General features: G+C 36.0%; 1 protein-coding gene across 11 annotated transcripts; it reads right to left on the bottom strand.

Moving 5' to 3' along the window:
* Window positions 1-1,992: 1,992 nt before the first annotated feature.
* Window positions 1,993-20,413, bottom strand: lypla2 (lysophospholipase 2). Of its 11 annotated transcripts, none has more exons than XR_012394497.1 (12): window positions 20,335-20,369; window positions 17,802-17,831; window positions 17,596-17,689; window positions 16,533-16,564; window positions 16,378-16,443; window positions 16,218-16,265; window positions 14,436-14,506; window positions 12,743-12,816; window positions 12,556-12,657; window positions 8,112-8,288; window positions 4,354-5,668; window positions 1,993-3,562 (listed from the first exon to the last, which is right to left on the bottom strand). XR_012394497.1 is itself a non-coding variant. In XM_005159779.5 (12 exons), the coding sequence occupies exons 4-12, from the start codon at window positions 17,671-17,673 to the stop codon at window positions 5,618-5,620; spliced, it is 699 nt and encodes a 232-aa protein (XP_005159836.1). In that variant the 5' UTR covers window positions 17,674-17,689; window positions 17,802-17,926; window positions 18,177-18,407; window positions 19,750-20,357; the 3' UTR covers window positions 1,993-5,617. The 11 variants fall into 11 exon arrangements, 6 of the variants coding, with proteins under 6 accessions (XP_005159836.1, XP_073786748.1, XP_021323691.1 ...); XR_012394498.1 differs by having other exon boundaries at window positions 17,802-17,926; window positions 18,177-20,357; XM_005159779.5 differs by adding an exon at window positions 18,177-18,407 and having other exon boundaries at window positions 1,993-5,668; window positions 17,802-17,926; window positions 19,750-20,357.
* Window positions 20,414-20,803: the final 390 nt, after the last annotated feature.

Below are 20,803 nucleotides of genomic sequence, written 5' to 3'. Positions count from 1 at the left end.
TTCATTCTGCTGTGGCAACTCCAGATTAATAAAAGGACTAAGCCAAAAAAAAAAAAAAATGAACGATTGATTTATTATCTGTCTTGATTTATCTTTGCATACTTATTAAAGACCTCTGGAAATAGGGAGGGGTGGGAGATGGGAAGTATGGTGCTAAGAAGGGGGTAGAAAAGTTTAGGTTAAGAATTAAGATTAAGAGTTAAGGATTTATACAGTTTTCCTGTTGTTGACAGGACTTCTATCTTTCATATACATTTTTAGGTTTTTATTCATTCATTCATTCATTTTCTTGTCGGCTTAGTCCCTTTTTAATCTGGGGTCGCCACAGCGGAATGAACCGCCAACTTATCCAGCAAGTTTTTTTTACGCAGCGGATGCCCTTTCAGCTACAACCCATCTCTGGGAAACATCCACACATACACACACACTACGGACAATTCAGCCTACCCAATTCACCTGTACCACATGTCTTTGGACTGTAAGGGAAACCGGAGCACCCAGAGGAAACCCACGCGAACGCAGGGAGAACGTGCAAACTCCACACAGAAACGCCAACTGAGCCGAGGATCGATCCAGCGACAGGTTTTTATATTATTTGGAAAAAAATACAATAAAAAATAATGACAAAAAAATCCCATGGCACTTCTCATAATGAGTAAAGGTGTAACCCCAATGTCCAGGCCAAAGTCCCTCAATCGGCCTCAACCATCATGGCCTCCCAGTCATCCCCATCCACTGAATTGGCTCAATCACTGTCCCTCCACTCCACCAATAGCTGTGACGACCCCAGTTTGGATGTGGCAGATCCTGATTGGGTGCCATTGTTGCTCCCCAATCAGTTCAAAGCATATAAAAGCGAGTGTGTGCTAGCTTCTGGAGGACGGTGTGGCTACTTGGCCGTCCCCACGTCAAGACCATCTCTTTATGTTTCGGCAACCTTACGGTTTTGTTTGGCATTATTTATATGTATAGTTAAAGTTAGTTATTTTCTTTATTATCCCCTAGACATTTGTTTGTTTCTTGATTTGTTGTTCTATTAGTTTTGTATAATAAATAAGTTGCATATATAATCTTTTTGTTGTCTGAGCTCTTTAATGTTGCGACTCGAACGAGGGGATCGTAACAGACCACACTGGCGCCGTTGTCCTGTGGCTTGCGTCACATCATCCTAGTGGATTCCACACACTGGTGGTGGTGTGAGTGGACCCCCTCTCATGATTGTGAAGCGCTTTGGGTGTATGGCCATACACAATAAATGCACTATATACATAGGCACATTACATTTCAAGAGTTCACACTTAGCTGATGATTGATTATAAAGCTTGTTCGGCATGCAGTCCCGGGAGATAGCCCTGAGCTCAAGATCCTCAAGCCCAGGGCTCCCTCCCGCTTGTAAGGCAAGAGCGGAGTTTGAGCTCAGGTAAACCCCCTGCTGTAGTAGCTAATGAACAGATAGGGGTTGCTCTTAACAGATAACTACTTACTAGGAGCATGTCTATGGTGCTGATTTGGATTAGTCAATTAAATTAAGCTGGTTGTTTTTGGACAGTGGGAGGAAATCGGGGAACCCCACGTGAGCACAGGGATAACATGTAAACTCCACACAGAAATGTCGGCTGGCTTGGTAAGGACTAGAACAAGTGACGTTCTTGCTGTGAGGCGACAGTGCTAACCACTGGGCCACCGTGCCACCCAAGTAAGGAGGAGGAGTAGGGGTGGAAGGGGGGATTCTTCAAAATGAAGATGGCTGTCATATGGAACTTAGGGTATTTATAGTGGCTCAGGAATCATCTGATTGTTAAATCATGAATTAAATAATGCAGCACCAGCTGTGATCAATCATGAGCACGTGATCCCCTCGAAATTAGTTTATAAACTTCACTTACACCCTAATGAATAAAGGGACTACGTGTTTTTTTCCCTCATTTATTAATTAGCATGATATTAAAATGATTAAAGTGGCATTATTAACAAAACACGAGACTGCACTGCTGCGATTTGCATCATTTATTTCACATATAGGTGTTTCGGAAAAGATTTCTGAGGAACCAATTGTCCCTCAGCAAACTTCAAATAAAAATACGACAACCGAACATGACAGATTTCCTTAAATCAGCACAAATGACAACAAAAAAAAACCCAACAACAAAATACAACTCAAGTGGAACATAAACTAATAATAAGTTCACTGTTAAACCCAAAGATATTGCCAGTTTCTGCTGACCAACTTGTGCCTGGCATGCCCATGTTTCACACAACAAACATTCAAGCCACAGGGCATTGAGAAACACCAGTCAAGAAATCACTCCAACCAACAATACAGAGTAATGCCAATTATAAAAAGGGGGATCATAGCAGTTATGAAAAGTCAAATAGCCAAAAAGGTCAAATAATACTGAACTAATATATCCAAGAACATCGATTTAGATTTAAAAAAAGCAACATTCACTACTTTGCAAACGACTGGTTTAGATATCATCACACAGAAACCATTGTAATCCAATTTTCCAAATGTATACAAGCGAAACGGTGAGAGAAAGGATTATGTTTGCAAACTCATCGTTCGGTTTTTAATAGCTAATCGCGCTTCTTTAATATAACTGTGACCTTCAGACTTTTATTAATAGGTCGTGTCAGTAAACAAGACTTTTATTCAACGTTATGGAACCTGAAATGTATTTACAGAAGCCGTCTGAGACCCCAGAACACTTGTATGTGATTGGAGGATGATTATGAGGTGGATTTGTGATGCTATTTAAAGCAAGAGGAACATATTATCCGGGTGTGCGTCTGGAGTGATTCACTCAGATTAGTAGTATTATTATTAATAACAAGTGATGTTCAGCGCTTACTATTATAGATTATTACTATTACACAGAGTTAAATTCTCAAATCTAAAGCTGGCTATGTGAATTTATTTAACTTTAAATAGGTTTGTTATACAAGTGTTGTGCAATTCATAAATAATAAATCATAATTTTGCATATAGACTCACCAGCAGATTCCACTCTGGCATAGATGATTTTTTAATATTGGCGTAAATTAGGTGAAAAGAACAAGGCATACTGGAAGATTTCAATTTGCTTAGTTTATTAGAGCCTTTGCTTGCCTTTCTCGTATTTCTAGTAAACAAAAAGCACAAGTATGAGTTGCAGCATCTGGATGAAGGCCCAGGGCCGACATGCAACGTAGGTAAAAGGTCGGTCAGTGTATCTTTTGGTCATTGAATTTTCATTTTAGAAACGGATATTGAAAAACTAAAATGAAAAACTAATATATTATATTAGTTTAAGATATTGAAAAACTAACTTGATTTTTGTTTTAAAATTAAAAAAACGAACATTTATACTCGATGCGTTTTTTGATTTTTGTTTTAGAATTTTAAAGCGTAAATATAAAAAAAGGCTTTTTTTTAATGGTGAAAAACAGAAAAACTAAATTCAAAAATTATTAGATTTTTATTTCGATTAACAAAAAATAAAAGCACCAGAAAACAAAAACAAATAAAGACCTTATTTTTTTTATATTCCAAACCAGATACACTCTTTCACGGTGCACAATGCTGCCACACACAGGCTAGCCTAGTATAGGCTATTATATATTTCCACTTAATATCGTTATAGAAGGTATTTTTTTATTATAACGGGATTTTGTCAAGACATATTTTCCTCATTGAAGCCGGTTATATGGAACAACATAACTGATGTAGTATTTGCAGTGCTGAACAGTTTTCTGAAAATAAAGTTTACTGTTAAAAATCACTTCCACTTCAGAAGTGACAGTAACATTGAGCATTCGTTTGGAATCATTGCTCATCTCTCCGTGTTAAATATTAAACTTATGGATAGATCCCCTGTAGAGGGGTGATGATGCATGCACACAACGGCAAGCTTAGCGATAGTCCGCTTTTGAAAGACACGGGATCCTTACCAGGGTGTTTGTGCAGCATGCCTCCTTTCAGATAAAATTCTTCATTTTAATTCATGAAATTATTGAAATGTGCGTAACGAACAACTGTATTAATGCCTCTCTCAAACGTAAAAAAAAAAGTATTCATGGTAAAACTTCGGGAAGTGGAAGTATTATGGTTTTAACAATATTAAAACTGTTAAAGTGTTTAGTAAAGCAACCTAGCGCTTGCATGTAATGTCAAAATAAAGGTTGTTTCATTTAAAACATCCTAACAAAAAATAAATATATAGCCTATAACCGACCCTTATATGAGAAATGCCTTGTCTTAATAAGGGAAAATATGTCTTGACAAAATAAAGAACATACCTTTTATAACGATATTAAGTGGAAATAAATAATAGCCTATAGTAGGCTAGCCTGTGTGTGGCAGCATTGCGTCGCCGTAAATGAGTCGGCCTATCTGGTTTCGGAATCTAAAAAAAAAATTCTTCATTCATTTTTGTTTTCTCATGATTTTATTTTTTGTAATTTGAAATAAAAAAAAATTCAAACAAATAATTTTTTGCGTTTTGCTTTTCACCATAAGAACGAAAAACGAGTCATTTTTTATATTTTTATTTCAAAATTCAAAACCATTCGAAAATCAAGTCGTTAGCGAGTCGACATATGGTGCTGTAGCACTTCAGGGTGTCCCGAGTTCGAAACCCGGCTTGAGGACATTTCCTGTCCCTAACCCCCCTCTCTCTCCCACTTCGCTTCCTGTCTGGAATACTGTCCTATCCACTTAAAAAAGGCAAAAAGGCCAAAAATAAATCTTAAAAAAAAAAAAAAAAAACGAAAATAAAAAAAAACGCAATAAATTTCAATTTTCGACTTTTAATTTTATAACGAAAATCAAAAAACGACTCATTTTTAATTTTTCAATACCCGTTTCTGAAGGTAAATAGTCCTTATGTGGTTAATCATGAAATATTTAAATGAAAATGAGAGTGGCCGTCTAACTAATGACGCATTGTGATTGACTATAGAATAAAGGGGTGGAGTTAGAGGATTGTATCACACACTGAGGCAGGCATTGTGCTGTAACATTTGTGTTTTTAAATCACCTGAAGACTTTAAAAAGAAAAACGGTACGAAGCAACTACTTGATGTTCTTCGTGAATCATTACCTTTTTCATTATCGGTTTCTAAAATGAAAATCCAATGACCAAAAGATACACTGACCGGTGAAAGCATGCAGAGCAGCGTCACGTGATGGAGATCACTCCAGACGCACCGCACATCTCCCATCTAGTAAAATCTTACCTGCATTGCTTATGAAGAAAAAAAAGAAATTTTGGAAAAAGAGAGAGATACAGGGAAACATTTTAAGATTTAATGCTTACAGGAATGTAAAATGAAGAATCTCCCTTAAAAATAAAAATAATAATAAGAATAATTTCATGATGTTAAAGTGTGCATTGAAACCAAATAATAATAATAAGATTTTAATTCAATAAACGTCTACTGATGAATGAGATCAAAAACAAAAGGCGTGAGATGAGATGATAGGGTATGCATGTGATGCATGTTCACAGTATGTACAACTGACGCGCATGTATGTGTGTGTGTGGTTTGCAGGGGGATCATGGCTGTTTCCTGTGGGAGAATGGCCGGTCGGAGGTGAGAGGTCAGTGTCTAAGGGTCACAGTGAGTTAGAATGAGGTCAGACTCGGGGCAACTGCTTTTCAATGAAGTCCTTCACAGCAGACATCTCCTGCAGAGCAAATCACAGAGGAGTTTGGGTGTTAGAAGTGGTGTGAACATATTTAGCGCAACTACCGTATTGCAGAGGGGCAGTTCTAAGAGGGCGGGGCAATGTGAAATGGGTGGGATTAACACTGTGTGCCCATAACTATATGACAAGATTCCAACGACAAGCAATTTGGCTTATACGTGACAGAAATGTTATGTAAACTCACATTGGTGGCATTTCCCACTTAATAAAGCACATAAGCAGTACCTGAGGCTAGGCCTGTCACAATAATCAATATAAGGACTTAACGCACAACACATTTATGTGACCTGAATCATTTTAGGTGATGCAATATATATCGTCCATACAGAAAGACCAATCCTAGCAAAATTTTATCTGATTGTGCAACATCTCCATCTCTATTTGAGGTGTCAGTATGGTTAAAATACTTACATATAAATCACTATAGTATATTTTCATGTGAGTGTCTGACAACATTTATTATTATTTACTTGTTTAGGATATGCGTTTTCACATTCTGATTCCAATGCCATATACAACAGCGCTGTCTGGTTCTCGAATCTGAATGGCTGATAGCCGTTATATACTAAAGTAATATCAGCACTCGTATCTGAATCAGGTTCTCGAATCTGATTGGCTGATAGCTGTGATATACTAAAGTAATATCAGCACTCGTACAGCCTCTTCACCCTTGTGTATTTTTTGAGTGGCAAGCAGAGGACTAGTTTGACAAATAATATTGCAGCTGTTGGACAACATAATGTACTTATGAGGCTTTTTGAGGCAAGTAACTACTATTCAGGCATGCAACTATGCAGTTTATTTATGAGGACAGTGCTAATTTTAAAATATATATAGTTTTGGAGATTCACCACATTCGCGCCCAGCCTGCCATACTAAGCAAAGCAAAGAGGGTTGATGTTCCGCCACAAGATGACAACCTGACAGACCGCATAATAAGTCCTTAGAAATTTCAAACTACAGCTGATCAAATCATTATAAAACAGGTAAGTGACATTTTAAGTCGATCATCTCTCTTTTGTAGTGCTCTATTTATACCATAGTAATCTGAAAGTGTTTGCTTTGCTTTGGCTTTTTCTGGGTTAATTACTGTGATCGCGATTGCAACAGAGAAATACTGGGAAATCTCTGTAGACTGATGGCATTTCATGCCGTTCAGCCTTAAAATCTTAAAACGTCAGCAAAATAACCCGCTTTGTCATCATTTTAGACATTACGCTAGAGAATCATTCAAACACTAGCTCCAAAGTGACGTTGGTGAATTAGTAACGGTTTCTGCTGTTCTAATGTCAGCAGCAGATAAGATTTAATTGCGGAAGAAGGTACTTCCTCTTATAAAAGGGTTTTTCCTTGTTTATATACACAATTATACCGTTGTATAATATATACACAAATATACACAATTATACCGTTGAACTGTTGTATAAATGCAATATCGATATATATATATATACATATACACACATACAGTTGAAGTCAGAATTATTAAACCCTCTGAATTATTAGCCCTGTTTATTTCTTTTCCCCAATATCTGTTTAATGGAGAGCAGATTTTTTCAACACATTTCTAACCATAATAATTTTAATAACTAATTTCTAATAACTGATTTGTTTTATCTTTGCCATGATGGCAGTACAAAATAATTGACTAGATATTTTTCAAGACACTTCTATACAGCTTAAAGTGACATTTAAAGGCTTAACTAGGTTAATTAGTTTAACTAGGCAGGTTAGGGGAATTAGGCAAGTTATTGTTTAATGATGGTTTGTTCTGTAGACTATCCAAAAATAAATAGCTTAAAGGGGCTAATAATTTTGTCCTTAAAATGTTTTTTTTTTAATTATAAACTGCTTTTATTCTAGCCGAAATAAAACAAATAAGAAAAAATATTATCAGACATACTGTGAAAATTTCCTTCCCCTTTTAAACATAATTTGGTAAATATTTAAAAAAGAAATAATAAATAATTATTTAATTATTTAATTAAATAATTCTAATTTAAACTGTATATATACACATAAAATGTATGTATGCATATACATATATATTAGTCATACTGGCATTATATAATGAGTGGCATAAAATTGTCTTAAATAACAATAATATCATTTATCGCAATATATTTTGGTGCAATATATCAACAAATATTGATGTATGTGATGCAGACCAGAGACTGTTGTGTACACAATGATTTTATAAAAAAAAAAAAAAAAACACTTTAATGTGTTTTATGACTAAAAAGGGGTCATATACAAAAATTATCTCAATTCAACTGAGTAACAGCTTAATCCTGGAAACAGTATTACAGAGGTCACAACTAAACAAGCAGATATAAATAAGCTGATACTACTATTTTCTGCTTTGTTTTTTATAAAAGCCCTCATAATGAGCTCAAATATGCTAAAGTGTCTGGAGACTGACCTGAGGACAGGAGCTGTGCATGAGACCCGGGTAGGTGCGGAAGGTGATATTCTCTGGAGACACAATGGTCTTGAGCTTCTCTGCTGTCATGGCCCCAAACTGCACCGGGATCATGGGATCCATCTCACCGTGACACTGAAGAATGGGAGTGTCCTTGTTTGCACTCGCACCTGCAGCCTAATGGATTAAACAAAACAAGCAGATACATATTGACAGACGTTCATATGTACATATTAACTCAAACGCTGCTGACTAGGCTGATGACGGTATCACATTTTGTAATAATCGCTGAAGCTTTTACCACAATATTGACCTAAGGCGAAGCTCCCAAAAAAGGTTACTTTAACATAGGGCTGCAGGATAAAAAGGTATCGGTATTTATTGATGGTACACCATTGTTAATAATGACTCGGTGTGTTCAGTATGAATCATTATCATTTTATTAAAATACGGCTGAATGAGCGTACACCTGAATATTAACAGTACGCACTCATTCAACTGAACATCTGATAGGCTCACACTAGCTACAGTTGCCTTGAACCGTGCACTTGTCCTTACACCCCTCTCCACCTCAGCCTGCACTCACATTGCATTTTTTACCTTCCAAGCCGGAGCACGCTTACATGATGCGACTGTTCAGTTTAACAGGAAGAGAAGCGCTCTCGCTCAGCACATTGCTTCAGTAATATTGTTTTGAATTATTTTTAGTTGTTTGGGATGCAGTGACAGAGTCAAATATTTTGCGGAGCTGATCCACAACATTTGACGCTCATAAAAGTCCTCATGCTGCAGGTATTAGGAGGTTTGCTGAAGGTGCAGCTGTCATGTAGTGAGGAGTTTGAGTCTTTAAAGGGTCACGAAACACCAAAACACATTTTTTGAGCAGTTGACAGTCGTATATGTGTCCCACACTGCTAAAAACATTATTAAGACACCTATATTTCACTAAAAAGTGTAAATTGGTTGTTTTTGCGTTATTTCAAGCAAATTCGTACTTCCTGTTTGAAACAAATTTTTGAAGCTGCGTCACGGTCATGACATAATAGCCTGTATTCCAGCGTGCAACTGGGCGTCTGTGCCAGAGTGAGTCTTATTACGTCTTACAGTGTGATGCATTAATGCATGAGTAAGGCTTGGTTCAAACCAATTAGCGCGCTCTATTGTGCAACTTCATTAATATTCATTAGTGTCACCGTGTGTACACCAGAGACGCCACGTTGTGTTGGCAAAACAAGCGTGAAGTGTTTCTTTTATAGTTTGCTGCCATTAAGTTTCGTTTTCATTTTCTCTCTGTGAGAGCTCAGCTGGATCACGTGTGGATTACAGTGTACGCGACGATCGACAACAATAACTTACGTGTCTAAGGAGGAACATTGTTTACCTGAGAGCTGTTCTCATCTGCAAACGCTGAAATCCGGATTCGCTTGTAACGTTAGTCTCCTCTTCATAAAGACGCGGCTCTAGCTGCTGGTGATTGTCCTGTCTCTACAGATTTGGTAAGTGAGCGACCAGTGCTCTTTGTTTATTCAGTTTGTTCGTATCGAATAAAGTTAACTATTGCACTGAGTGCAAACATAGCACCGCATTTAGAGACCGGAATAACACACGTGGCTTTCTGACACTACCTGCCGTGTGCATCTAAGTTTCCGGGAAATGCAGAGTTTTTTTCTCTCATTCGCCGTGCGGTATCAAATATTGCATGAAAAATACACGCTTAGAGCAGATCCTCGAATCAAATATCGCGCTTGTTGCGAGGGGCATGAATGAATTCCCTGAATGAAAGAGCCAAACTGCAGTTAAAGTCCAACATTTAATAATTTGGCAAATAATTCGACTACAGATGTCCATGTAGGTTAAACACCATCACTTTCTCATGTGTGTGTATTTTGACTGAAACTCGCGCGTGCCCAAATAGACACTCCCACACCATCCCACTTTAGTTCCTCCGACACTCCCCCCTAAACAGAGCTGGACACGCCCACTTTTCTGACTTTTTCTAAAGTAGAGGTGTGAAAACACCCTGCTGAAACGAGGGGGTTTCATGGCCCTTTAATAAACCATGACAGTTTGCATTCATTGGAAATTAAGAATGATTAATAAATCCATATGAAACAGTCCCTTAATAGTGATGTTGCGTCTTCAGTTTTCAACCGAACCGCACTCAGTCACACCTCTTCCAACTGGGCCAGGACCGGTTAACTAAACCGCGCCTTGGCACATGGCGGAGAATTGACACTTCTCAAAATAACCGGAAAATACGTCCGGGTTTGGTTTAGATAGTCTAGTGTGAGTGCACCTTGAGCTTGTTACGAGTGATAATAAGCCAATACAGCCAATAAGCTTACGCAGCCAAACATCTTTGCCGGCGCGGTGGCGCAGTCGCCTCACAGCTAGGCCGCTAGTTCAAGCCTCAGCTGGGTCAGTTGGCATTTCAGTGTGGAGTTTGCATGTTCTCCCCGTGTTGGCGTGGGTTTCCTCTGGGTGGTCCAGTTTCCCCCACAAGTCCATAGACATGCTCTATAGGTGAATTGGGTAGGCTAAATTGTCCTTAGTGTATGTGTGTGTGTGTGTGTGTGTGTGTGTGTGTGTGTGTGTGTGTGTGTGTGTGTGTGAGAGTGTATAGGCGTTTCCCAGTGATGGGTTGCAGCTGGAAGGGCATCCTCTGTGTAAACATATGCTGGATAAGTTAGCGGATTAATCCGAAAAGAAAATGAATGAATGAATGAATGAAAATGAGGAAATAAAATCTATCAGCTTGCCCTTTTTTTGCTTTCTTTTCTTCTTCAATGTTGTGTATAAGCTTAGCAACAACAAAGTAAAAACTTCCTGGCCAAGTATGGAAACACAAGCAACTAATTATATCATCTTATCAGGTTTTTGTTTATGACATTTAAGGGTCTCTTTAACACTTATTTTTATTTTATTATCCGACATAAGAGACTGCAAATACAATGAGATCATTCTAAAAAAACACTCAAAAAGGTTTAATCATAATTATTTTAAGTATATTTGAATATTGTGCATGTTCATATTCATTATCATAAACTTTTTTCTACAATTTCCGTTTAATGGAAAGAAGAATAGTACATTTCTAAGCAAAATTGTAACGACTGAAGTTTATATATTTTTTTATTGCGTATTGCATGTGTCTTTTTCTTTGTCCCGCCTTCTTCTTGTTTTTTCTATTTTCCCATAGGCTCCCATACTGGCATGATTTCTTGTTCTGATTGGCTGCTGGTCTCGGAGGAGCTTCCGGCAGGGTTCAGGGAGCTCATTTGTGCAGCGATCGTTGCTGGGAGTGGAGCTCCTGGTTTTCCCTTATTCATCCGGCCGACGACCAACATTCAATTTAGTACCACTGTTCAAATGTTCAACTTATTCTGAGAGTTTGAGCTTGTAGGGGTGGCCTGCCTATTTAGTTGATTACTTTTGACTATGTTTGTGTTTAGGGAGAAAGGTAAGCTTCCTGTATTTTCCTTTAAATATTTATAGGTAATTTGGTGCATTTACTTTATAGATTCTTTTGTTTGTTATTTTGGCCTGTGGCCACCCTGAAGAGATGCTCATTTATATTTACTACTTTTTCTATGATAAATCTATTCATTTACTCTCAACTGAGTGTCCGAGTTTGATTGTCGACCGAAGGGGATCTTTTGCATTAAGTTTCTGTTTTGTTTGGGAAATCCACCACCACAACACATTTGTTTTTCCGTTTATTATGCCCATGTTGTTTTCCCCTAGACTTGGGGCATTATAACCTTAAAGTGACATTTAAAGGCTTAACTAGGTTAATCAAGTTATTTAGGCAAGTTAGGGTAATTAGCCAAATAATGGACAACAGGGTTTTGTTTTCTTATAATATTAATGTTAAAATTGTTTAAACTGCTTTTAATCCAGCCAAACTTTGTTTGTTTTGTTTGGGAAATCCACCACCCCAACACATTTGTTTTTCTGTGTATTATTCCCATGGTTTTTTCCCCTAGACATGGGGCGTAATAATAATATTTTTAATAACTTATTCCTAAAAACTGAATTATTTAATCTTTGCCATGATGACAGTAAATAATATTTGACTAGATATTTTTTAAGACACTAGTATTCAGCTTAAAGTGACATTTATAGGCTTAATCAGGCGAGTTGGGTTAATTAGGCAAGTCATTGTATAACAGTTATTTGTTCAGTAAACTATCAAAAATAAATATTACTTAAGGGGGCTAATAATTTTGTCCTTAAAATTGTGTTTAAAAAATAAAAACTGCTTTTATTCTAGCCGAAATAAAACAAATCAGCCTTTCTCCAGAAGAACAAATATTATAGGAAATACTGTGAAAAATTCCTTGCTCTGTTAAACAACATTTGGGAAAAATTTAAAACAAAACTAAAAATCAAAAGAGGGCGAATAATTCTGACGTCAACTGTATGTGTACTGCTGGCAGTGTTGTACCTGTGGGAAAGTCTTATGAAGGGGAAGCCAACAGCTGAGTCCGACGACGCCAGCGAGCTGCTGCTGAGAGGTCAGAGCGGTGTAGAGAGACAGAGCTCCACCCTGAAGAGCACAGCACAACACAGCACATCTGTAGCATCAGCACTGTCACTCATATGCAGGAAGGGGTTCAGGATCCACCACTCACCTGAGAGAAGCCCCCGAGGACAATACGATTGGATGGTATACCGTTCTTTACCTCGTGATCGATGATGGCTTTTACTGTTGAAGAGAAGGAGAGCAGTCTAGATTTGGTCCCGCTTCATGTTAAGTGGCCTTAACTAATATGTGCTTACAGTGAAATTAATCATTTTTTACAACGTACTTATAGTGTAAATGCATGTTTTCAAGCTGTACTTATGATTGATTAAATACATGCATGGAAATACATCTGTAATTACACTGTTGACCATCCCACACATCTTAAACTACACATACCACCAAACTTGACCCTAACCCGACCCGTATCTCACTAAAGAGCATCACACGAGTTCTGCAATACACTATGAACACATTGTATGTATTTTTTGATGCAAGTAGGTAGTAGTTAAGGCCACCTAATAAAAAAGTAGGACCCTATATTTAACTGCACATAATCAAATTTGAGGATATAATAATAAATTCTTGCAGAAAATCTTTACCGTAGAAAAATGACATGCTTCTTTAGGTGTGTATAAATGTGTGTGTGAGAAATATAAATTATTTTTTTAAAGTGTTGCTTTTGGACTGAAGATTTTTTTACACATTTATAAAGATAATAGTTAATAAATAATTAATTTCTAATAACTGATTTATTTTGTCTGTGCCATGATGACAGCACATAATATTTGACTGAATATTTTTTCAAGATACTTTTATTTATCTGTTACGACTGAAGTTTATTTATTCACTTTTTTTATTGCGTATTGCATGAGTCTTTCTCTTTGTCCCGCCTTCTTGTTGTTGTTTCTGTAATTCTATAGGCTCTCATTTCAGCGAGATCTCGTGTTCTGATTAGCTGCTGGTCTCGGAGGCCTGTATAAAAAGGAGCTTCCGGCAGGGTTCGGGGAGCTCATTTGTGCTGCGATCGTTGCTGGGAGTGGAGCTCCTGGATTTCCCTTACCCCTCCGGCCAATGACCAACATTCAATTTTGTACCACTGTTCATGCGTTAACCTATTTTGAGAGTTTGAGCTTGTAGGGGTGGGCTGCCTATTTAGTTGATTACTTTTGACTATGTTTGTGTTTAGGGAGAAAGGTAAGCTTCCTGTATTTTCCTTTAAATATTTATAGGTAATTTGGTGCATTTACTTTATAGATTCTTTTGTTTGTTATTTTGGCCTGTGGCCACCCTGAAGAGATGCTCATTTATATTTACTACTTTTTCTATGATGAATCTATTCATATACTCCCAACTGAGTGTCCGAGTTTGATAGTCGACCGAAGGGGATCTTTTCCATTAAGTTTCTGTTTTGTTTGGGAAATCCACCACCCCATCACATTTGTTTTTCCGTTTATTATGCCCATGTTGTTTTCCCCTAGACTTGGGGCATTATAACCTTAAAGTGACATTTAAAGGCTTAACTAGGTTAATCAAGTTATTTAGGCAAGTTAGGGTAATTAGCCAAGTAATGGACAACAGGGTTTTGTTTTCTTATAATATTAATGTTAAAATTGTTTAAACTGCTTTTAATCCAGCCAAACTAAATGGAATAACACTTTCTCAGGGAGAAAAGATAGGAAATACTTTGATTAAACTTGGGAAATATTTGAAAAAGACTTCAACTGTAAATTACAGCGTTCAGGTATGGGTCAGTTCTTGTTTTCAGAAAACTGACAAAACAAAAAACATTTCTTCCTCACTGTTCTCTGCTGCTCTCTTAATCCCTGCTTCATCCTCCGGTGATTCCGGGCTTAAGCCCATCAGATCAAACCTAAAGAGGAAAAAAAATACACATTAAACAAAAATGAAAAGGGCAATCCAGGGCCTCAAAATTCAACTAGTAAAATAATAGTATTATTATTTTTAATAAAATATACATTATTTCCCATAATGCATTATATTTAATTAACTTAACATTTATAAAACATGTTATCTAAATCAATTAATAAATGACCTCTATATGATATTATTAGTTTATATTGTCATATAAGTATATTATAAGGTCAGAAGTTTGGTTTTGTATTTTTTTTATGTTTTTTAAAGTTACAAAACACAATAAAACACTAATATTATAAAAAAAAATTACAATTTCAAGAGTTCACACTTAGATATTGCTGGATATCAATAGCAGGTTTAGCATGCAGTCCCAGGAGAAATCCCTGAGCTTGGAGATAATTGAGCCCAGGGCTCCCGCCTGGTCAATGAGCATGTAAGGGGAGTACGAGATCAGGTATTTTTTTGAGAGCTCCCCCTGATAAAGGAGGAAAAAGGGAGAGATGGAGTGGATGGGGGACTCTTCAAAACAAAGATACGGGAGTAAGCAGGACAGGCTATTTATTATGAGTTTGGAATATTCAGATTGGTTTATTAATGATTGCGGATGAGAGACCAGCCACGATCAATCATATCACGTGCTCCTCTCGAAATTAGTTTGTGAATCTTCAGTTAAAATGGCTCATATTTGAAAACTATTTCATTATTTATAATTTTTTTTTATACAAAGCTGAATTTTGAGTAGTATTAATGTCACATGATTCAGTGGAAATCGTTCCAGTATCACAAGTCACTTTTTTATTATCAATGATGAATCGTGCTGCTTCATAGTATTGTTGACATGCTTCTTCCAAATACTTTGATGAACAGAAAAAAATTCCCCAAAGAAATTGTATTTAAGATTATATATATATATATATATATATATATATATATATATATATGTATATATGTGTGCGTGTGTGTATGTATGTATGTGTGTATATATATATGTATATATATATATATATATGTATATATGTGTGTGTATGTGTATGTATATGTGTATATGTATATATATACACGCACACATATATACAACAGAAAAAAATTCCCCAAAGAAATTGTTTTTAAGATAATATATATATATATATATATATATATATATATATATATATATATATATATATATATATATATATGTATATATGTGTGCGTGTATATATATATATACACATATACATACACATACACACACATATATACATATATATACATATATATATATACATACACACATATATACATATATACATATACATATATATACATACACACACACACACACACACATCCATGCTGAATAAGCATAGTAATTTCTTAATTTTACTGCTTCTAAACTCTTGAATACTACAATATTAAATAAAATGACATTTTGAACGACATAACAACATTTTCATTGCACATGCTTTACTTAGTTTATTGCTCTTTTGCTTTTTTAAGTAAAATATCTAAGCCACATGACCAATATCACAAATGTAGATTAGCTGACCATTAACAGAGAAACACCTGAATCATTTTACATGAGCCTACATTTTCTTTTTTATTAAATTTCTCAACAATTTAATTTATTTATTGAATTTCTTTTCTCAATCCCAAGTTTACATCACATTCATAATCTTCATTGTACTTTTACAAATGCAATATTATCTGCAGCAGAATCCTCTTACCATGACGGCATGGTCATCTTCAAGTTGAGCGTTACAGGGATTCTGGGCCTAAAACAAAAAGTAAAACAATTACTTTAAGTTGCAACTAACAATATTTCTGCACTGCATAACGATCAACAATGCATCTAAAATGCTGATCGGTTTAAAGGCTGTCACTTACGCATGTGGGCAGATGTATTTGATGTACGGCAGTCGAATCGATGTCATGGCATCAGCCCAGCCGTGTCTATAATAAGCAACATGACAGAGTTATTTCCACAGCAGGTCGGGGGCATTAAAAGATCCCGCAACCTGCAGGTAATGAACAGAGCTTACCCTGTATCGCCCAAGCCATGAAGGAAGATCACCTGCAACAGAAACAAGAAGCATGATGTGAAACCAATATCATCACAAAGCCCAAAAGAGGCCCAATTTCCTGTGTCTCACGCTGACTCTGGGTTATTTCATACGAGGATAACATCTCAACAGCGCACTTGAGCTTTCTGTTCAGTCTGTACTAAGTTTATTGGTCACATACACAGTAGGATTTACAGTAAAATGCTGATACAACCACCTATGATCTAAAAAAAAAAAATAAATAAAATAATAATAATAATATCAATAGGAATCTAAATAAGGGATTAAAATTAGATAAAATTAGTAACAAAAAAAATTAGATGTAAAAATGTAAGTTATAGCTACAGAAAATAAAAACAAATATAATATTTTTTAAACACACAAACACATATATTTATATATATATATTTATAAGTATATAAATATATGTGTTTGTGTGTTTAAAAACTGGGATGTTTCTTCACCAAACTTGACCGATTTCTAAGAATCTAGTGTCCATGTGGGTTTCAATAGGTCTTCTGCAGTATTTCTGATGATTGGGATGCAGATCAACAGATGATTCATCTGGAAAATCGACCTTCTGCCACTTTTCGAGTCAAGTTATTATTTGTTGCTCTTACAAATGGGATCCATGACAAGACTTTCGTCAGGTAGTGTATAGTGTGTGTTTAAAATAAGTGAATACATTTAATTTATGTATGTTTGGGTGAACAGCAAAACGGGGACAAGCATCAAAACAATTAAAGTGTCATTTTTCTTCCATTAAAATGTCACTGTAACAATATTGTAAATACAGAAAAAGCTTGTCAACAATATATTGAGTATTTATTTGACAGACTACTAAATGATCAATTTCAAGAACGATTAAATCACATTAATTAAACTTTATGACCTTGGATCTTCCAATAGTGGAAACCAGCACCAAGTCTGTCTTACTGGTTTGAAATGACACACATTGGTGAACGAACCCTGGCCTTGTGTAAAGCTAATGAATCACTTGGACATCTTCAGATTTTAGTTAATGATTGGATGGTTGTCTCACCACAGCCGTCTCCTTCTCCGTCCCAGGCACCGTCACGGCTTCAGCGAGCAGGGGTACAGACATGTTGTTGCCACACATACAATGTGAGGAGATGCTTTTGGGAAAATACACACACACACAAAAAAGAAGCAACAACTTTCAATTATTACAACACGTTTTCACAAATTACAAAGGCCCAGGCAAGAAGAATTGTTAAAGATACGAACCAGCGATTTTAGAAAGAAACTGTCAGCAGGCTGCAGAATGATTAACAAAAGTTGGTTTAATTTCCACTCATTTCAACTAAAGCAATCCATGCCCAGCTAAACCTAAGAGTGCACCGGCAGAGCATCTAGATGTGGATAAGCAATGTAGAAAGGTGTAATTAAAGGGATAGTTCACTTAAAAACAAAAATTCTGTTATTGTTTCCAACAATTTATCTGTAAAACACAAAAGAAGACATTTTGAGAAATGTTTGAAACCTGTAACCATTGACTTCCATACTATGGAGGTCAATAGTTTCACAAAATATCCTCTTTTGAATTAAACCTCTTGAGGGAGAGTAAACAGTGAGTAAATTTGTATTTTTGTGTGAACTAACCCTTTAATGACAGGGTGATTTAGCCTACTGGATAAGCGCCGATGCTTATGGTAATCATACGGTGCGAGCTTCATTTTCCTCTTATGGCTGTGGGGATCACAAGTTTGTACTCGCAGACGTCTGCTTGAGACCAATTCCCAGAAAACCGTTTCTAATGAAGCCTAAATGAAAACCACGGGTCCCTGTTTTCCAGGAAGCACATGACAGCACTGAGAAATCAAATCTTGACAGCTGCGGGAGGCAAAACACTCCACTTTAATGGCTTCATCCGTGCCTGAGTGGCCTGAGCGACCATATCACGAGTTTAAAGGGAGGGTTCACTCAAAAATGGAAATGTACACAGCCTTAAGTAGTAATAAAGCATTATGAGATACGAGACATAAGAAGATATTCTGAAAAAAAAAACTAAAAACACCATTGACATCTATAGTATGAAAAAAACAAATACAATGGAAGTCAATGGTTACAGGGTGCCAGCGGTCATCAAAATATCCCTTTTTGTGTTTATCAGTAGAAAGAAACTCAAACGGGTTAAGAATAAGTCATAACTTCAAAATTATTACTGAAATGATCAAAATAAAACTTAAAATGATCACTGAAAAACAGAAAACCTGTAACCATTGATTTCTATAGTAGAAAAAAACAAATACTATGGAAGTCAATGGTTACAGGTTTCTAGCATTCGTCAAAATATCTACTTTTGAGTTTCGCAGAAAAAAGAAACTCCAACAGGTTTAAAATAAGTAAATCATAACTTAAAAATTATTAAAATAAAACTTTAAACTAATGCTAAAAATAAACAAAAAACCTGGTATAATAGACTTCTATAGCAGAAAAAACAATACAATGGAAGTCAATGGTTACAGGTTTCCAGCGTTCATTATAACTTAAAAAAAAATATTACTGAAATTATCAAAGTAAAACTTAAAATGAATACTGGATAACAGAAAACCTGTAACCATTGACTTCTATAGTAGAAAAAACAAATACAATGGAAGTCAATGGCTACAGATTTCCAGAGTTCAACAAAAATACATAGTTTTAAGTTTAGCAGAAGAAACTCAAACAGGTTTGGATAAAGTAATTACTAAAATTATTCAAATAAAACTTTAAATTATTACTAAAATAACAGAAAACCTGTAACCATTGACTTCTATAGTAAAAAAAACAAATACAATGGAAGTGAATGGCTACAGATTTCCAGCGTTCATCAAAATATCTACTTTTGTTTTTAGCAGAATAAAGAAACTCAAACGGGTTTGGAATAAATAAATTATTACTTTAAAATTATTTCTAAAAAAATTCATTATTATTGAAATAAAAACAGAAAACCTGTAACCATTGACTTGTATAGCAGAAAAAAACAAATACTATGTTAGTCAATGGTTACAGGTTTCCAACATTCATCAAATCATCTACTTTTGTGTTTAGCAGAAGAAAGAAACTCAAATGGGTTTGAAATAACTAAAAGGAGATTAAATGTTGACATGATTTCATATTTGAGTGAACTGTCCCTTGTAACAAAACTTCAATACGGTCATCTCCCATGTCAAGGATTTATGTGTCAGCTTACCTGCTGTAATATTATTACACATCTCCAAATGCCACTGACATCTCCACGAAATAACAGAACAATCATTTAATGCAGCATCATGAGAAATTTTAATGAAACAATGAATTACTGATGCATGATAACAAGTGAGCATTAATAATCTCCAATGCGTCAGTAAAATAATCCTTCACATGAGCCCTCGATCATACATTCATACAGAAAGGGAAGGGACAGGCTGAGAAAACAATAGATTAACGGCCGAAGCTTTGCTCAATATCTCCCCTCATTCTGTCATAATCAAGAACAGAATATGTGTATAACAAATCCTCTAGGTCGTTTCATTAATACTCGAGCGACATGTTAGGCAGCTTAATCCCGTTTCGCCTGTATTCTTGTCACAATGAATCCACAGCCTCATAGATGAAGCCATCAGAATCTCTCTACCCCCACGTTTAATCCCACTACTGCGCTGCTCGAAGACAAGCTCTCGCCTGTAGAGCGACCGATAAAGCCATGGTCAGGGTGTAAACTATAAATTTAGGGTTCAAGCATTTTAAAAAAAGCAGAATTAAACAGCGGCCCACTGCTGCAAATTTATCGACTCACCGCTTGCTATCCCAGGTCACAACGGAACTTCCGCTCCTTCAGCAGGAGAGGCGGAGACTTGCGTCATGACGCCATCGCGCTCGTCCACCCGCGTGAGCTTGAATGTCGGAAACCTCCTTATTTATTAGAAGTTATTAAAAAAAAATAAAGTTCCTGTAAAGGGGCGAAGCAGTGGCGCAGAAGGTCGCTAGTTAGTTTTAGTTGTACTAAAGCAGATATGACATCGTACAACCCAATTTGTATTTGTGTACCAAATGTCCTTGACAAATTTTGCATTTCAAATAAAGTAAGAGAAATTCATTTAAAGATTTTACATAAAATATACCCAACCAATGTGTTACTTTCCAAATTTTTAGATATTGAGAAAGAATGTTCATTTTGTAAAAACAGCGAGGAATCCTTATGTCACTTATTTGTTGATTGTCAGAGTGTGCAATTATTTTGGAAAGACTGTTTATCCGATTATTCT

Source organism: Danio rerio, chromosome 19 (assembly GCF_049306965.1).
Source record: "Danio rerio strain Tuebingen ecotype United States chromosome 19, GRCz12tu, whole genome shotgun sequence".
NCBI lineage: Eukaryota > Metazoa > Chordata > Actinopteri > Cypriniformes > Danionidae > Danio > Danio rerio.
Note: the sequence above shows the minus strand (reverse complement) of the source record. Positions and strands in the feature narration are given on the sequence as shown.